The 19,912-nt window shown below is 39.2% G+C and overlaps 1 protein-coding gene across 1 annotated transcript in view; it reads right to left on the bottom strand.

Annotated features, from left to right (window-relative positions):
• Window positions 1-19,912, bottom strand: part of DSG2 (desmoglein 2) — a 54,093-nt gene that overhangs the window by 5,180 nt on the left and 29,001 nt on the right. The window contains exons 7-14 of the mRNA XM_003356392.5: window positions 18,473-18,610; window positions 18,170-18,355; window positions 12,594-12,859; window positions 10,476-10,618; window positions 9,967-10,194; window positions 5,553-5,786; window positions 2,591-2,712; window positions 244-579 (exon numbers count right to left, since the gene is read on the bottom strand). Of these exons, the coding sequence (XP_003356440.1) occupies window positions 244-579; window positions 2,591-2,712; window positions 5,553-5,786; window positions 9,967-10,194; window positions 10,476-10,618; window positions 12,594-12,859; window positions 18,170-18,355; window positions 18,473-18,610 (1,653 nt within the window). The remainder of the gene's footprint in view (window positions 1-243; window positions 580-2,590; window positions 2,713-5,552; window positions 5,787-9,966; window positions 10,195-10,475; window positions 10,619-12,593; window positions 12,860-18,169; window positions 18,356-18,472; window positions 18,611-19,912) is intronic.

The following is a 19,912-nucleotide window of genomic DNA, read 5'->3' as shown; positions in this document are numbered from 1 at the left end:
ACTGGCAAAAAAAAGAATATGGAAAAGAAGCCTCTGCGAGGAGTAAGATTGTGGGGTCGTTTTGTTTTCTTTACATAACTGAGCTGACTGATTCAATGGTCCCATCTCTCCTTCTTCACTGCCTGTGAGCGTTCTCTTTCAAAAAGGAACTAAGTCCTGCTTAGATCCAAGGCAGTGATTACCTGAATAATATCCCATTCACATATATATGTTTTCCCCCCATACATAAAAACCAATGCTTACCTCAGTGAAATAAGTTCGTAAGAATTCCTCGTTCACTGCCACCGCAGCTGCTTGAGCTCCAGCCATTTCTCTGGAAGCCCCTGTGGCTCTTGTGGTCCTCATGGTTTCTGTGCTCACCACAGCTCCTGTGGTCCCTGTAACCTGGGTGGCCCCACCGGAGAGAAGGCTTCTGTGCTCCTCCCATCGGCTGTCCATCTCAGAGAGCTCATGCTGCCCTTTGGTAAAGGAGGCGGAGCTGCTTCCTTTCACAGTGGCCTCTTTGCTCATCATACCTGCAACTCCGCCGCCTGCTGCGACACCATCTCTGTGATCCGCTCCCAGGAGTGGGACCACCACCTGTGAGAGCAAATCGAGTTGAGTCATGGATGGTCAGGACAGCTGGGAGGAGCTGAGCTAAGTGAGCACAGAACGGGAAGGATTTATCTAACTCCACAAATGAGGCAGATGAGGGCAACTTGTTTTGTTTGTTCAATTTGAGTCTTCTTTTTTAATTTTAATTTTTAAAAAATTTTTATTAAAATATAGCTGATTTATTTGAGTCTTCTGAAGATCTCTGCTGAACCTTCTTGTTTTATTAGTAGGTAACCCAAGGAGAAAACAGAAAACTAAATACTGTCTCAGCTCATTTACCCTCTGGGCACCAAGGGCATTGCAACTTTCCTCTGGAGTTTGATGCCTTCTTTTATGGTTATAGGACCCTTATTTGGTTTTTCTGGCTGGAAACATGGCTTCCCCAAATAAAGACTGTCTTTTCAGGCCTCTGCTGATGCTAGGTGTAACATTCTAAGTTCTGGTTAATGTGACTGCAAGGAGAAATGGTGGAGGGTTCTGCAGAAAAAGAAAGACAAATACCATATGACATTACTTATACCTGGAATCTGATATATGGCACAAATGAACCACCCTATAGAAAAAAAAAAAAACCTCATGGGCATGGAGAACAGAATTGTGGTTGCCAAGGGGGAAGGGAAAGGAGTAGGATGGACTGGGAGTTTGGGGTTAGTAGATACAAAATGTTGCATTTGGACTGGATAAGCAATGAGACCCTGCTGTGCAGCACAGGGAACTACATCTAGTCACTCGTGATGGAACACGATGGAGGATAATGTGAAAAAAAGAATATATATATATATATATATGTATGACTGGGTCACTTTGCTGTATAGCAGAAATCGACAGAACATTGTAAATCAACCATAATAAAAACATTAAAAAAAAGAAGGTGGTTCTTGGATGTGAGGGAGCTCTGGCTGCAACATCTGTCACCCACTGATCATCAGGGTTGATGTGGCTGATCTGACTGGCTAGGTGGGTGTCCCCTTCCTCCCTCACAGCTCCATGTGCATCCCTCCCAAAGCTGTGCACTTGATCTACTGGTCCTTCTCCAATAGAGGACTGTTCTTTGGTCAAGGGCACATGACTAGCTGTGCTCCCCCGCTAGAATCTCCAAACAAACTCTCCAATAGGAAAACAATCTAAATTTCCATTAAGAGAAAAATTATTAACTACATTATGTAATATTGTGTAGCCAATGTATTGTTTTATAGCCAATAAAACAAAATCTGTTAAAACTAAAAAAACAAAAGAAGTGATTCTTCACTTTTCTCCAATTTGCGGGCTGGAATGTGGGGATGGAGGCTAGTGTCTGGAGCCAGAGGAGAGCAGGAGAGGGGATCTCCTCCACGGAGGAACAGCTGAGAAAGGAGATGCTGGGCCATGTTGTTGAGGAAGCATCACGCTGGTCCTGCACCAGTGTTTATATTTAAGCCACTGTTACTCTGAGTTTTCTGACACTTGACACTAAATCATATCCTATTAGATAGGACACTCATAGCAGGTGGTGATGAGAGATACCGGGTGAAGATGCAATAGAGAGATGATGGGAGATGGCTATTAAGTAGGTATGGGACGGGCAATTTTGCAACACTTTACACCTGTCACGGGGGTTGTGGATGCACCTCTGCTGGACCTGTGTGTTACATGCAAGGGAAATGGAGAAGCAATTGGCTGTGAAAGACAGCATTTAATATTGGGACAAACACTTCTACCTCAATCCCTGCACACTCTTGCTCTCTTTAACCTGCTTGCCATTTCTGGTGTCACTACCTGACCCTTCTACATTCTCTGTAATGCAGGATCTGTCATAATGGGGCACAACCACCTCAACTCCACCCTGGCAACAAACGCAAAAGATGCTGTTGTCCGAACCTGGTGATTATTGAAGGCATGTGAATGAAATTTGTAGTGACTGCTTTACTCTCTCATGACCTAAGATATTAGACTCACTCCCCAAGACCCCTTAAAAGCAGAAAGGAAGACATGCTGCACTGATATCTGATTATCTGACCTTGTCTTCAGGGGGCGCCCCTTCGTTGTTCCAAGGATGCAACATCTCTATCGTACCAGGGATAGGGGTAAAGCCTTTGGCGCCCTCGCCGCAATGGCATGTCAGCAGAAGCAGCGGCACAACTGCAGAGAAACAAAGTTGAGTACAAAGAAGGTTAGTCTGGACAGATTTCTAAATTTAGGTTGTAAAATTTTGGAATTTGCGATATCGCTTCTGGAGTTCAGACTTCACTTATTTACAGCCCTATTCTTCTGTTTTTTTCTTCTTCTCTTGATCCAACTTCACCAAGCTTGTTTTGGGTGAGTTATACCGAAGACAAAAAGCAGCATGAAGGAGGCTTACAGACTCAGAGGCCTTGTCCATTGCAAAGACTGTGGTCGCCAAGTGGGACACCAAGGCTGGATTCGACAGTATTCAAACCATCAAAACCAAATGATGGCTCAAAGTTTTGTTTTTCTAAACCACTTTGATTTTTAATGTGAAAAAATTCACCATCTAAAATACATACATATATATATGTTAAAAAAATCAAAAGTTCCTAAGAGTAGACAAACTTTAGTTAAATATTCTAGAACACTGGAACTTCTATAATACGTCACCACTTTACCCCAGAGTAGAATTTGGCAGACAGCATGACTCACTGAGGTTCCAGGTAACCTAGAAATGACCTAAGTACTATTTTCTAAAATGGCTCTACATTTAAAACCCTTAGGATACATAGAACATTTCAGAATTTGATAAAATTTCGAGCTCTTTCCATTTTATTCCACCTCCAGGAGGAAGTAGAGAATTTAATATCAGGACAAACACTGGTTGCTTGATCAGTAGAGAATTAACCACATCTGCAAGAAGTCCACCCCAAATTAGCTTCCAATTGTAAACTGACTACTCCACAGAATCCTTTTTATGTAATCGTAACTACAGTTACTGTACGTAATGAAAAGACTGAAATCAACCAGGGGTAATTCAACAAATGTTTATCAAGTGTCTGCCATGTGCTAAGTACCACACTAGGCTCTAGGAAGTCTGAGATGAGAACGCAGCACAAGGAATCTCCAGATAAAAGATATCATCTACCTACTTATAAACTTAGTAAGTCAAGTCATTTACCATTATGTCTGTATTTTTACCCATTAAATCGAGGTGATGGTAACTTTTGAATGCTGTGCATTCAATTGGATATCTACTAATGGCTTTAACAAGCCCTTTTTTTTTTTTCTTTTTTAGGGCTGCACTTGCAGCATATGGAAGTTCCCAGGCTAGGGGTCAAATCGGAGCTGCAGGTGCAGCCTATGTCACAGCCATAGCAATGCCGGATCTGAGCCACATCTGTGACCTACACTGCAGCTTGAGGCAATGCTGGATCCTTAATCCACTGAGAGAGGCCAGGGATCAAACCCGCATCCTCATGGATACCAGTCAGGTTCTTGACCCACTGAGCCACCACATGAACTCCAACAAGCTTCTTTTTTTTTGGTCTGCACCCAATGCATGTGGAAGTTCCCAGGCCAGGGATCGGACCCTTGCCAGGGCAGTGACAACGCTGACTCTTAACTGCTAGGCCACCAGGGACAAGCTCCTTTTCTGACATTGAAATAGCTGAGGCTGCCTTGGAGGCATTCCTCTGCCCCAGGGAGTGGTTCCACATGACCCCAGGCTGCAGGCTTCTGTTCCCCCATGAGAGGAAACCCAAGGTCACTGGGGGGCATGCAAGGAGGGTAGGACTGGCTGTCATTGTTGGGAAGCATGCAAGTGCTCAGAGGGTCTGGGTCCTGTTGCTGCAGGTGCGGGGGCAGCCAAGCAGAGGGTGAGGAGGTGAAGCTCTGATGAGCTGAAGGTGCAAAGCAAGGATTGATGGGAATAAGATGAGTGTGTAAAATAATCTTGTACCCATAACCTAAATTCATGCCACAAATCTTTTCTGAGAGCATTCTCTGCACAAGGCACTGCTCCAGGCCCTGGGCCTGGAAAAACGGATGACATCCCTCCCTCCCTCACAGACCCTATCAAAATAGGGACGCTGACAAGGTTTAGACTAAAAAACTAAAAGGTTGGGAGTTCCTGTCGTGGCACAGCAGAAATGAATCCGACTAGTATCCATGAGGATGCAGGTTCGATCCCCAGCCTCGATCAGTGGGTTAAAGATCCCGTGTTGCTGTGGGTGTGGTGTAGGCCAGCAGGTACAGCTCTGATTTGACCCCTAGCCTGGGAACCTCCATATGGCATTGGTGTGGCCCTAAAAAGACAAAAAAAAAAAAAGATTGTTGAAGAACATGCACAATAACTTTGGGTTATGTAAATCAGGAAATGATTCATTTCTATAAAACAAAATTTTGAAGAATGCCTCAACAATTTGATAATTTATCAATGATCAGTTGTTTCCCTTACTCAGCCTCAACAGCATTCTAGTGTGATTAGAGAAAAACTAAAGGAATCAATGACTCCTATAAGGAACAAAATACTAAAAACCAAACAAAACCAAACCCACCCCCCCAAAAAAACCTAAAAAGGCACTAAAATTAATAAAAGAGCTAAAGCGTAGCTTTTTTCTTTTTTTAGTTATGTGTTCTTTTTTTTAAAAAAACTGAAGTATAGTTGATTTACAACATTGTGTAAATCAATTTCTGCTGCACAGTGGAGTGACCCAGTCATACATAAATATACACTCCTTTTCTTATATTATCGTCCTTCATGGTCTATCCCAAGAGACTGGATATAGTTCCTTGTGCTATACAGTAGGAGCTCATTGTTAATCCATTCTGAATGTAATAGTTGGCATCTACTAACCTCAAACTCCCAGTCCCTCCCACTCTCCCGCTTGGTAATCTCTATGTCAGTGAGTCTGTTTCTATTTTGTAGATCAGTTCATTTGTGCCATATTTTAGATTCCACATATAAGTGATATCATATGGTATTTGTCTTTCTCTTTCTGACTTACAGAGCATAGCTTTTAAATACTTACGTAGCAAGAGCAGAAGGGCCAAAATTATGAGTGCAATTGCTGCAGGCCCCAGGCCAACGTAGGAGTCAGACCAAGATCGCCTTTCTGCACAACTTCTGCCTTCCACACACTTACACACCGTGAGGTCAAGGATCTGCTTTTCAGGGCAACTGAAGCCCTGACTATCTGAAATCGAGAAGCGAATTTGATTCCTCCCAGCCTTTTGTTCGTTTTGCTGTAATAGTACACTGGTACCTACAAGGAACAAGAAAATAAAAGAAATAAAAATGAGTCATTACCAAGGAAGGGACAAGATTAAATCATAGAAACATTCTTTTTGAAAAAATTATTGGGATATAGCTGATGTATAATATTATATAAGTTGCAGGGATTCACACTTTTTAAAGGTTATACTCCATTTCTAGTTATTATAAAATATTGGCTTTAGGCCCTGTGCTGTATAATATATCCTTATAGCTCATTTATTTTATACATCGTAGATTGTACTTCTTAATCCCTACCCCTATTCCTGCCCCTCCCCACTGGTAACCACTAATTTACCAAGGAAGTTTTACTCTTCCATAACTTCTCTTTTGAATTCACACTGTATGCTTGATGAATTCTGGCCAGACACTCCAAACATGAAGGTAAATAGCAAAGGATCAGGTTTGGACACACCTTTTTGTTCCCAACACTGAGTATTTTAAACTTTGAAACATTTCAAATCTATAGAAAACTTTGAAAGATGATTATGATGAATATTGATATACTCTTCATGAATTGCCCACACTTTATAACATTTTCTCTCTACAAACACACTTTTTTCCTCCTGAACTATTTTCCAGGTAAGCTGCAGGTCTCATGACATTCTTCAGCATATTCCTCCTAAGACCAAGGGACTTTAGCCCTCTCAAGAAATTTATTATTGATATAATACTATCAAATACATAAAACACATTCAAACTTTCCAATTGTAGTGAAAATGCCTATTTTATTAGAGTTCTCTCTCTTACTCTCTGTTTTTTTTTTTTTTGATCCTACATCCAATCAAAAATTATGCCTTGCATTTAGCTGTCATCCTTGTCTCTATTAATAATCTACCATAGTCCAACTTCCTCTTGGCCTTTCAAGACCTTGACCTTTTTGAAGGCCACTTATTTTAAAGGATGCTCCACAGTTTGAATTTGTTCAATTGTCTTCTCATGACTGGATTCAGGTCACACATTTTTGCTAAAAATACTACACAGAAAATGTTGTGCAAATGACCTTTTTTTTATCTTCTTTTTTAAAAACATAACCGATGATGATGATTTAAAAATTTTTCTTTCAACATGAATAAAAATAATGACCAGTTTTCACATGAGTAAGGATCCAAGCCGTGTCTGCAACCTACACGACAGCTCACTGCAACGCTGGCTCCTTAACCCACTGAGCAAGGTCAGGGATGGAACCTGCGTCCTCATGGATGCTAGTCAGATTTGTTAACTACTGAGCCATGATGGAACTCTATAAACAACAAATTGTTAAGATGCTTTTAATTTTGGGCGGTAGTTATAAGAGTGTCTGCCTTATTAGCCTAGAACTTTCTGTACTTTGAAATTTTCTCAAATAAAAATAGGTAGGATCTATTTTTTATCATGATAGTTGGTCGATCACCATATTATATAACCAAGGAGAAAAAAGCCTAGGTGGGAGAATCCTGTCTCTTTAAACTATCTAGATACATAAAGTATAACCTTGGTGACTTCTTGTTATAACACTCCAACATGTACGTATATCCCCAAGGGTTTTATGTTTCTAAGGCTAGGAAAAAAATTCAAGAGCCTATCAAATTCAAACATCTTTCTTTTTAGATAGAAAATCCAGTGGGCTCAGAGGGTTAAGAACCTGACATAGTGTCTGTAAGGATGTGGCTTTGATCCCCACCCTCGCTTGGTGGGTTAAGGATCTGGCGTTGCCACAAGCTGCAGCATAGGTCACAGATGCGGTTTAGACCTAGTGCTGGCTGTGATAGAGGTCGGTAGCTGGAGCTTCATTAACCCATAGCTTTGAGAACTTACATAAGCTACAGGTGTGGCTGTTTAAAAAAAAAAAAGAAAGAAAAAAATCCACTATGTATCTGGAGAGGCAACAGGACATAAAGGTAGAGAGTGGAGACTCTATAGCCAGACTGCTTGGGTTCAAATCCTAATTCCAGCTCTTAACTAGCCTTGGCTTTGAGAATGTTAATAAAACTTTCTGCATCTTTGTTTCCTCCTCTGTAAACTGTCGACAATAGCAGCACTAAACTTCTAGGGTTGTTAATATTAGGTCAAGTGCTTAGACCAGACTAGCATCTCCCAAACATCACGTGTTTCTTAGATAAAATAAGGAAGTCTTAGCATTCCAGCAAGTTCAATACAAACACATTTACATATCTTAGTCAAAGAAAGGCGAACTCCAACCAAGCAGTCGGCCTAGGGGAGAGTCCCAGACTTCTGTGAGTACAGAATGAGACAATGTGAGCCAGGAGACCAACCAGGTCGTGATCTCCAGCTCACTGAAAACTTGATCTTAATTAATTAATTAATTAATCAGAATGGTGACTGTCATCCTTAGAGGGGAGACAACCTGAGTTACCTGGGGGGTTTACTATCTTTTGCAAGTGTGTATCCTAACAAGATTAATTAATTTATTTATTGTCTTTTTGAGGCTGCACCTGTGGCATATGGAGGTTCCCAGGCTGGGGGTGGAATAGGAGCTGCAGCTGCCAGCCTAAACCACAGCCACAGCAATGTAGGATCTGAGCTGCATCTGTGACCTACGCCGAAGCTCACGGTAACACTGGATCCTTAACCCACTGATTGGGGCCAGGGATTGAACCTGAGTCCTCACGGATACTACTTGGGTTTGTTATTGCAGAGCCACAATGGGAACTTAAGTTTATATCCTAAGAAGATTCAGAATTAAGTATAAAAATATTTAAGCAAATTAAATACATAGTTTTAATATTTTTGTATGATAAAGAAAACATTTGTATATGTTATTGTACTTATATACTTGCAATATTTTTAAGAAAATTAGCCCTATTAATACAGCAGCTTTGTAACTCCAAAATGTGTGATTATGTTACTAATTTAGACTTAGGGTTTTAGGTTGAAATATTCCTGGTTTGTTCAGTATTGGACCACTGAAGAGGATTTCAGGTCTGATATAAGTTATATTCATTGGAATTTTAGAGCATAGGCATCAGAAGAAAATTTTCTTTGTTAATTCATATCACTGAAATACCTAAAAAGGAAACCAAATATATTAAATTTATAAATATAGCTGGAAATGTTACAGGTCTTTAATTTGTAAATTGGAACAAACATGATACAAAACCTTTTAAAATAAAATGACTGTAAAATTTGCTAGGCTTAAAAAAACAGCTTTATATGTTAAGAAACATTTGGGTGTTATAGTTTAAACTTTTCTGAAAACTTTTCCGAAAAGACTACTAACTGTTTAAAACAAGAGTTTCCTGGATAGATTTTCTGCATTTGAAACCACCTTGAAGGAACTCAAAAGAGCATGTCAACAAGGGGATATGTCCTAAGATACGGATATATATGCTTTTGTTCCTCTGGCGTGGGTGGGGGGGAGTTGGTACAGTACAGACTATCACATACCAGCTTTGCGACTTTGGACAAACTTAATTATAGTTACACCAAAGCTTTCTCAGCTGTAACAGGGAATAATGTCACGGGGTAAGGAGTAAGTGTGCTAATGCATATGACGAGCCTGCAGAGTGCCTGGCACATGGTACGTGCTCCATAAACGCTATTTTTAATGGAATCATCGAAACCATACATCAAGATTTTTAGAAGGCATATGATTGCTGTGCTTATTTAGAAAGACAGAGTATTCCGCAGCTTTGGAGGCAAACCACTTCAAGAGCGATCTGGAGAATATCCAGCTACTTTAAGACATTAAGATTTCTATTTCCCTTCTCTCCCCCCAAATAGGGTATCTGCTATTAGGCAGATCAAAAACACTACACCTGAGGTTCAAAACTTCACTTTATAAACTCTTTTTTTTCTTTTTTTTGCTTTTTAGGGCCGCACTAGTGGCATATGGAAGTTCCCAGACTAGGGGTCCCATAAGAGCTACATCTGCCAGGCTACACCACAGCCACAGCAACGTGGAATCTGAGCCGTGTCTTCGACCTATACCATTGCTCATGGCAACACCAGATCCCTAACCCACTGAGTGGGGCCAGGGATCAAACCCAAATCCTCATAGATGCTAGCCGGGTTCGTTAACCACTAAGCCACGAAGGGAACTCCCTAGAAACTTCTTTAAAACACTGTGTTGGAAATATCATTCATGAAAAGAAAAAAAACCCGATATTATAAAGCTTTTCGGTTTCTATCATGTTTAATATTCAAATATGTAGCCCCGTGCTTTTGCTTACTTTCTTGGTGTACTATTTTCCATCTTTCTGCCATTCCTGCTGGTTTGTCAATGATAGAGAAACTGAAAGGTGCGCTGTTCTGGGGTCCGTCCAGGTCCACTGCCGTCACATTCACATACTTCGCGTCATCACAGATCATCTGCACTGGCTCGACCAGTGTGGGACAATTGTCATTGACGTCTTCGACCATGATAACAATAGTGCCAGTGATGGTTTTTCTAGGATATTCTTAAAAATAAGGAAAAAAAAAAGTATACTCTGGTTATACTGCTCATAATGGACATAGTTTGAATTCTCTTTCCCAGCTGTTAAGAAGAAGGTACTAATAGCCTATCTTAGCTATGTTTTCCTATTCAGATCAAGTCATGCCTTTGAATCCACTAAAGAAGTAGAAATGTGAAGGTTTACCCATTTGACCTTTCTACAAGGTCAAAATAGAGGTCTCCAAAGTTGGAAAATAAAATCTAAATACATATAACCAAGGAAAAGAAACCTATTTAATAACTTACCTTCGGTGACAGCCACAATCTTTACAGTGTATGTACCATTTTGGACATATCTGGATTCATAATCAGGAATTTTTACAAGTTTAATTTCAGATGTGGCAGAGTCCACATAAATCCAATTGTCTATATCTTCCAACTTGGCATATCTGTTAGAAAACAGGCACAACATTAATTTTGAGCTCTGGATAAACTGAGACTACTTACAACTCTTTTAAGCCTAATTTTTGCTTCATTGTGTACGTTCTCATTATAAGCATTTGTTTGGAAAGTTTTAAAATGTCTTGAAACTATCCTAAAAGCTCCTCTCTTTACTGCTTATCACACTTCTTTGGAACCTTCCTTATTTCTGAACCGTACTCAGAACAGATATACAAGGGGCAACCATTCCTTGCCTGCTCCCCCAGGAAGTTTACAAGTTGCTCTTCAGTGTCTTAGAGCTAATCTAGTCTCCCTTAAATTTCGAGTTAACCTTTGGAGGATAACTTAGCTATGCAGCAAGAACTCATGGAGAAAAGCAGTCTCACATTCCACTGTTTATTGGCATGTTATCAATATTTTAAAATCAATGACTGCTTTAAATGGAAGTACTTTAAATATGGGGGATATTGTTCATTGTTTGGAGCAACAGGTTTCTTACAGTTAGAAATGGTTAAAAGTGAAAAAAAGGCTGATAATGTGATTTCTGGGTCTCTTCCCTCAAAGCAAAGGAGAATTAGTGTGGAAAGAGACAGCTTTGGGAAGACAGAGAGAACACAGTATGTTTTCCAAAATGTATGTCACTTAATACCATTGATATATTTAAAATATATCCAAATACAAATATAAACCAAACATATGAGTATTTGGTTCAAGCAATCAGATCAATAATTTATTTTCTATTAAGTGGCTGTTTAGGCACACAAATATGAGTGACTAGAATATAGCAATGTTTATTTATAGTGACTATTTAAAAAATTCCTATTACACACTTTAACTAAATTCTTCTGCCTTTTAATATTTTTACCAGTAAATGAGGATACATTTGGATTTTCATAGACATTGCTAAATTTCATGTCTGAAATTTTAAAGCTTGGACTTAGTGGCTGCCGATGTATTCCCACGTTATACTTGTAACAAAGTCAAAGATATAATGGCAAAATCACATTTCACAATGGAATGTTTTGTGTGATCTCACTTAAGGAATTTTCTACGACATGGCAAATATCCATAAACAATTGATGCTTATGAATAATCAGTAAAAAGTAAATTATGACAAAGTTAAGAGTGATTCTTCTGTTGTCCTTATCAACATTTCTAAATTAGATGAATACTGGAGATTATTTAACTTAGCTGTGCCTACTATTCCTTATCTGTTAAATAGTAAGTCTGAATTAATCTTTAAGATCATTCTCATTCTAAAGTTCTGTCACTGTATCCTAAAGAATAAAATACTTTTGAGAAGAAATATGGTTCGTTATTTTTCAAAGTAGAACACGCAATCTTTTGACACAGTCTTAAGTCCTAATAAAAGCAACAATTAAAATTAAGTAGATGGGGAGCTCCAGTTGTGGCTCAGCGGAAATGAATCTGACCAGGAACCATGAGGTTGCAGGTTCAATCCATGGCCTCGCTCATTGGGTTAAAGATCTGGTGTGTGTGAACTGTGGTATAGGTCTCAGACACGGCTCGGATCCTGCGTTGCTGTGGCTGTGGTGTAGCCCGGGCAGCTATAGCTCTGATTTAACCCCTAGCCTAGGAACCTCCATATACCACAGGTACAGCCCTTGTGCAGCGAATTTAATTTGCTATTTTCTTACCTCTAATACTCTTTTGGGAGATATGACAGATTTTAAAAAGTTTCTTTCTGAACTTGTTCTTGATTGCTTTTTAGCTTTCTCTATCCAGAATGGTTTTGAGTGAGCTACCCAGCCTCACTCAGGTGGTAGAGGGAAGGGGTCCTGGGAAAATTCCTTTCTGCCTCGAGTGACCCGTGCCACTCTAGGGAATTTAATCTACAGGCCTTTGGGGAGTTACAATGGCGGGGTTCAAAGAAATGAAGTGTTCAAATTTCATTATGATTTTTGAAAATAGGCATGCAAAGGAATTTATAGTGAGGAAATAATATACATAATTATCTCTTACTTTACTCGGGCTACTTGTCCAGTGTCTTCATCAAAAGCTTGAAATTTTCCCAGTATTTGGCTTTGGCTTGATTTTTCCATGCTCTCGCTGGCATGAAATCGGACTGTACTGCTTTTAAAATAAATGCCTTCTTTCACATTTTTCACTTTGACTCTGATGGGAATGGATGTAGGCTTATATTTATTCTTAACTGATTTGTGAAAAGCTGCTTTGTTAGTGACAATAACGCTGAAGTTCAGACTCTTCATTTCTTCATAATCCACTTCCTAGAAAGGCAAAATCAAAGGGAATTCTTTTAAAAGGGAAGACACTTGTGGTTTTAGTGTCAGATATAATAATTTAAAATATGAAAAATATAGAAGCACTGAGTATTCTAACTCTTATATTGACATCACACCATTAAAAGTCTCTGTCAGTCTGGATATTCATAAATGTTAAGGATATTTAGGATGCATTTATTTTATTTAAGGTCAAAATCATTTAAAATATATACATTTTTAGGAGTTCCCATTGAGGCTCAGTGGAAATGAATTTGACTAGCATCCATGAGGATGCAGGTTCAATCCCTGGTTTCACTCAGTGGGTTAAGGATCTGGTGTTGTGTGAGCTGTGGTGTAGGTCGCAGACAGGGCTTGGATCTGGCATTGCTGTGGCTGTGGTGTAGCCTGGCAGCTACAGCTCTGATTTGACCCCTAGCCTGGGAACCTCTATATGACACGGATGCAGCCCTAAAAAGCAAAAAAAAAAAAAAAAAAAAAAAAAAAAAGATGTATATAATATATATACATTTTTCTTTTTGACAATCTGAAGTTATGTTTTTCTTAATAATTAATGGAATTAAATGTAAGTTAATATTCCTTAAAATATATCCCATGGGTTTATTCTGGTGAAAAGGGCTACTACATAAGCAGCACTGTCCTATGGCAACACTGTTGAAAAAACAACCACTTAAATTTGTTAAGGCCAGGGGTTTTCAAATTTGCTGAAACAAGTAATCTAACCCTCTCCATTTTTAGCCTGTCTATTCATATCTGGTTTGCTATCAATGCCATAAAAGATTAACCTTCCTCCAAATACTCTGTTCTTTGTGAACTGTAGTATATATAACTTGATATGATCAGCTTTACATTTGATATAATCAGTTTATCACTCCTTACATATTTTATGTTCCAATTTGTCCATTTTCTTTTAAAAAACATTTCTATAGCTATCTACTACTTAGCTACACTTAATTTACTTAGCCATTCTGTTATTAGGCATTTGGACTATTTGCAATTTTTGAATATAACTAATAATGCTCTGAATGTTCTTATATTATAATTATTTTTCCTCTGTTGGGCTATGTACTCCTACTAAAAGAAGTACCCTTTCAAAGTTTATGTAGGTCCTGTTACTTTTTAATTCCAGGGGTATTGCCATTTAGATGTACTGACTATTTTTTGCTCCTTCTTCAGGATAACATTAAATATCTTACATGTGTTTACATGAATTACTGCAATGCTCACTTTTGCTTTTGGATAATTTATCATGAAATCCATTTTCTCCTCTATAGAGTTCTGGATAGATAACTTCTGCCTCCTTTTTTTTATATAGGTCACTATGGTGTTGGGACAATGACACAATAGAAATTGACTAGAGGAGTTCCCGTCAAGGCGCAGTGGTTAACGAATCCGACTAGGAACCGTGAGGTTGCGGGTTCGGTCCCTGCCCTTGCTCAGTGGGTTAACGATCCGGCGTTGCCGTGAACTGTGGTGTAGGTTGCAGACGCGGCTCGGATCTGGCGTTGCTGTGGCTCTGGCGTAGGCCGGTGGCTACAGCTCCGATTCAACCCCTAGCCTGGAAACCTCTATATGCTGCGGGAGCGGCCCAAGAAATGGCAAAAAGACAAAACAAAACAAAACAAAACAAAAAAAAGAAATTGACTAGAGAAAAACACACTCTGTGATTGCAGAATCCTTCTGAAATTCTTTCCTTTTCCTTTTTTTTTTTTTTTTTTTTTAAATTTTTGGTCTTTTTTAGGGCCACACCTGTGGCATATGGAGGTTCCCAGAGATCAAATCAGAGCCAGCAGATCCAAGCCACATCTGTGACCTCTGCCACAGCTTGTGGCAACACTGGATCCTTTCACCCACTGAGTGAGGCCAGGGATTGAACCTGCATCCCCATGGATACTAGTTGGGTTCTTAACCTGCTAGGTCACAATGAGAACTCCCTATTTTCTTAAGATGCTCTTGCATTTCACAGGCTTATTTTGATGTATGAGGTATGCCGGATGAAAAATAAAATCTTCCAGCCAAATGTCATTAGTCTTCCAAAGCTGTAAAGGACCAAGACAACATTTAAAAAAATGAATTGCATACTGGGTACATAAAAATTATTTCACAGTGTTTGTTATAAATAGCCAGAATGCACCAAGGAGAATGGAAATACTTTCAGCATTAAGAGAAATGTATGAGGGCATACATCTCTATTTTTTTACAACTGTTAGCATATTTTATCACTCCTATTTTTGCTATTTTTAATAGCAAAAAGATACTAAGCTTATTTGTTAACAAAGCTGAGGATTTTTCTCACGTGATGATTTACTATATTTCTACAGTCTGAAGTATCCTTTTCCTTCACCTTTTTTTGGACAGCTTTACTAAGGTATAACTTAGCTACAGTGAAATGTACCCATTTTAAGTGTATGGCAGGAGGATGTTTAGTTAGCCTGATGTTTAGTAAGCCTAAGTAGTTTAGCAAAATCGTGACCATCCCATTTCAGAACACTTCCATCATTCCCAAAAGTTCCTTTTCGCCTATTTGCAGCCGACTCACAACCCCCTCCCTAGGCAACCACTGATCTATCTTCTATATCCATTTTTTGCCTTTTCTAGAAATTTCACATAAATAGAATTGTACAATATATAGAATTTTGTGTCTGCATAAAGTATAATGTTTTTGAGGGTCATCCATATGGTAGCCTATATCAGTATCTTATTCCTTTTTATGCCTCAAGAGTATTCTATTGTATCAATATACCACGTTTTTTTTATCTGCTCACCAGCTGGTGGACATTTGGACTGTTAGCAGTTTTTCACTATTATGAATACAAGCCTCTGTGAACACTGCATTCCAGTTTTTTTTTTTTTTTTTTTTTTTGTAGATATACATTTTTACTCTTCTTGGGTGGATACCTAGGACTAAACTATTGGTCACTGGATAACTACTCTATGTTTGACTTTTTACAAAACTGCCAGGGAGTTCCCGTCGTGGCTCAGTGGTTAACAAACCCGACTAGGAACCATGAGGTTGCGGGTTCGATCCTTGGCCTTGCTCAGTGAATTAAGGATCCGGCGTTGCTGTGAGCTGTGGTGTAGGTCGCAGACGTGGCTCAGATCCCGCGTTGCTGTGGCTCTGGTGTAGGCTGGAGGCTACAGCTCCGATTAGACCCCAAGCCTAGGAACCTCTATATGCCCCAGCAGCGGCCCAAGGAATGGCAAAAAGACAAAACAAACAAACAAACAAAAAACACTGCCAAACTGGCTCTACTGCTTAAAATTTCCAATGGCAATATGTAAGCCTTTATATTCCTGCTGATACTTGGTGTTGTCAGTCTTTTTTGACTGTAGTTCGGTCTAGTAGGTGTGCAGTGGTAGCTCACATAGTCTTAATTTGCATCTTTCCTAATGACTAATGGTATTGAATATAATTTATGTGCATCTCTGCTGTCTGTATAACTTCTTCTTCTTCTTTTTTTTTTTTTTTTTTTGTCTTTTGTCTTTTTAGGGCTGTACCCACAGCATATGGAGGTTCCCAGGCTAGGGGTCGAACTGGAGCTGTAGCTGCTGGCCTACGCCACGGCCACAGCAACTCGGGATCTGAGCCGAGTCTGCGACCTACCCCACAACTTACAGCAACACTGGATCCTTAACCCCCTGAGTGAGGCCAGGGATCAAACCCACAAACTCATGGTTACTAGTCGGGTTCGTTAACCACTGAGCCACGACAGGAACTCCTGAATATCTTCTTTGTTTAACTTCCTTTGAGTGGAATCTGATTACTGCTCTTCTAACCTGGACTCAATTTTTTTTACAATTGAGAAAGAAAATTTGTAATTTTCTTAATCTGTTGCTGTCATTCTAATACTAAATTTACCATTTTTTATTCATGTTCCCTCTGGTAGAAATAACTGTGTCCCTTTTTTGTGCTACCACATGCACACTAAGTGTCTGTCTCTCCTTTTGAGGGTTACTGGCTTTTTATCTCAAGCATCTAGCATGGTTGCACTTTTAATCTATGACTAAAAAGTATGCTTACTTCTATATATGCAAATCTATTTTGTCTCTGATCCCGTTATCCATTTCTTCAATAATCATAAACTGTGTCTTCCCTTTAAACATGAGGTAATCTTATTCTATTTCCCTCTGCTTCACAAAAGTAATTTAAATGCACACAATAGCCTATTGATAAATGGTATCAATAATTACCAGAGACGTCACGTTAATTTTTCTCTATTCTGTTTTACATTATCATCATTCCTCTTCCTGCTTTTACATACTCTGTCATATATTAAGTTTTTATTAAAATGTGGAAGCTTCTGGAATCTATTTTTGTCTCTGACTTAATGAAATAGTTTTTTTTTGTTTTTTTTTTTCCTTTTTGTTTTTAGGGCCGCAGTCGAGGCATATGGAGGTTCTCAGACTAGGGGTCAAAATGAAGCTACATCTGCCAGCCTATGCCACAGCCACAGCAATGCAGGACCCAAGCTGAGTCTTTGACCTACACCACAGCTCATGGCAATGCTGGATCCTTAACCCACTGAGTGAGGACAGGGATTGAACCCAGGTCCTCATGGATCCTAGTCAGGTTTGTTAACTGCTGAGCCAGGAAGGGAACTCTGAAATAGTATTTTTTTTAATAATGATTTTTATTTTTTCTATTTTGCAGTTGGTTTACAGTGTTCTGTCAATTTTCTACAGCAAAGTGACCCAGTCATACACATATATATATATATACATTCTTTTTCTCACATTATCCTCCATCATGCTCTATCATAAGTGATTAAACATAGTTCCCAGTGCTATATAGCAGGATCTCATTGCTTACCCATTCCAAATGCAAGAGTTTATATCTATTTGAAATAGCATTTTGAAAGCTGTAGCTTGGCATTTTATTTTGAAATCTGATAAATGATAAACCATTTAAACATACACTGATATTCGTCCTTACTTATTCTGCTAGATAAAAATGCATTCTGTTAAGTTTTGTTTAAAAAATGTCTATGGGGTTAAAAGTTTTCAATGTTTAAGACCCATATGCCTAATCACACTATTTAGTTTTTGTTCACTGATTCGATTAAGCACAATTAGAACACTATGTTTCAAAATGTGAACCTTGTATTACTTACATTAGAAACACAAAAAGTGTGACCACTTACTAACTACAGAACTTGGGCAAATAGGAACAATCCCTATCACTAACAACTATGGTGCCAGTTAACTGATTATGTAATGTACTTGTAAATGTTCGAAATATATCAGTTTCCTCCTCTGGACCAACTTCTCCCATTCCAGTTTTGAATACTAAGTGCTTACCTTAACAAGGGTCACGATTCCCTCATTAGTTTGAGTGTCAGTTTCTATGTGGAAATAACCCCTTTCATTTCCTGATGCAAAAGTAAAGTTTGCTAGCCAATTATCGGAGCCTACTTCGTCAGCATCAAACACTTTTATGCGTAAAACTTCTACATTGGCTTGGTTTTCTTCAACTGTCCCTTCATACTGCAAAACATGAACGCAGGATTTTTACTTTGATGTAACACAAACACAAGCGATACATTTTTAGTTAGGACTGAAATATGAATAAGCAGGCATATTTGCTATAAAAATAATAGTTACCACTTTATTTTCAATTACAGGTATGTTGTCATTGACGTCCAAAATACGGATCTGAACTTGAGCTTGTTTTACGGGTTTATCTGTTATTTGTCCATTGCCATCTCTTGCTTCTACCGTCAAAGTATAGCTGCTATATTCCTGCAGGGCAACGAAAAGTAACCAGCTGGGTGAAAATGAATCACTCCCAAAATCTTTCTGGTTTTAGTTTACTTTATCATTAAGTGAATGAACCACAGGATATTTTATTCATAAATAACGTTCATGATCTCCTGTTAATCTGTGAAGATGCTGTTTATTAGCCATCAGAGCTCTTCTAAAAGAGAAAAGCCTAGAGCACTTGCTGACATCAAATTCTTAGTTATGTTGTTGGTGAGATTTATGTGATAAATCTCTCCTTAAGGAGCTCCCGTTGTGGCTCAGTAGGTTAAGAACCTGACATAGTGTCTGTGAGGATGCAGGTTCGATCCCTGGCCTTGCTCAGTGGGTTAAGGATCTGGCATTGCTGTAAGCTGTGGTGCAGGTTGCAGGTGTGGCTTGGATTCAGTGTTGCCTTGGCTGTGGTGTAGGCCTACAGCTGCCACTCCCATTCGACCTCTAGCCCAGGAACTTCCATATGCTGCAGATGTGGCCCTAAAAAAAAGGAAAGTAAATAAAATAAAATAGTGGGCACACAAGAGAGTGTTCCAAATGTGGTTTGCTCTACGCTGGAAGTGATGAGACTAAATGAACTGGTTCTTTCTGTCCCATGCTTCCTTTTCAGCTAAAAGTTAAGCCAGGAAACTCTAATCCCCTGAGAAAACTTGGTCAGTGAAGGCAGAACTTGGTGAGCGCTGCCCACATATCCCGGGAGACAAGATTCTCAGATAACATGCCCTAGAGAAGGACGTCTCAGATGTTACTCCAAAGTGAACCCTTCTCTTCTACGTGGTCCCCTTCCAGTGTGACTGGAGTTTACCAGAGACATGGGCAACCAGTGCTAATGCCAATGCCTTGGGGCTCCTGGGCAGGGTAGAACTGCTTGTGAAAGGCAGGAGCACAGAGGCTCTGGAACAAGCTGCCTGGGTTCCAATTCTGATTTACTAGCTGTGTTGGACACACACTTACTCCCTTTGATCCTTGATTTCCTTCTTCATAAAATGGGCATAATAATTAGATCTGCCTCACAGGGTTTACAGGTGGATTAAATGGGTTAATTTATGTAAAAAGCTTGGAATAACACCAGGCACATTGTCAAAGCCCAATAAATGACAGCCATTATTTTTTTTGGCTAAACTTTCCATTCTTCAGAGATAGAAACTTGTTTGAAAAAAAAAAAAATCACACTAGTAACTCAAAAATAGCACTTTTCCATTCTCGTTTGATGTGAAAAGGTATGACAGAACTTTAGCAGTAATCAAATTCTTTAATTTTACAAAGATCTTGATAGGAATGTTGAGTACG

This window comes from Sus scrofa, chromosome 6, assembly GCF_054392235.1.
Source record: "Sus scrofa isolate SSC_HxYL_T2T_F1_AM1 chromosome 6, Sscrofa_HxYL_maternal_Yorkshire_Landrace_v2.0, whole genome shotgun sequence".
Classification (NCBI taxonomy): domain Eukaryota; kingdom Metazoa; phylum Chordata; class Mammalia; order Artiodactyla; family Suidae; genus Sus; species Sus scrofa.
This window is presented reverse-complemented; position numbering and strand designations above follow the sequence as displayed.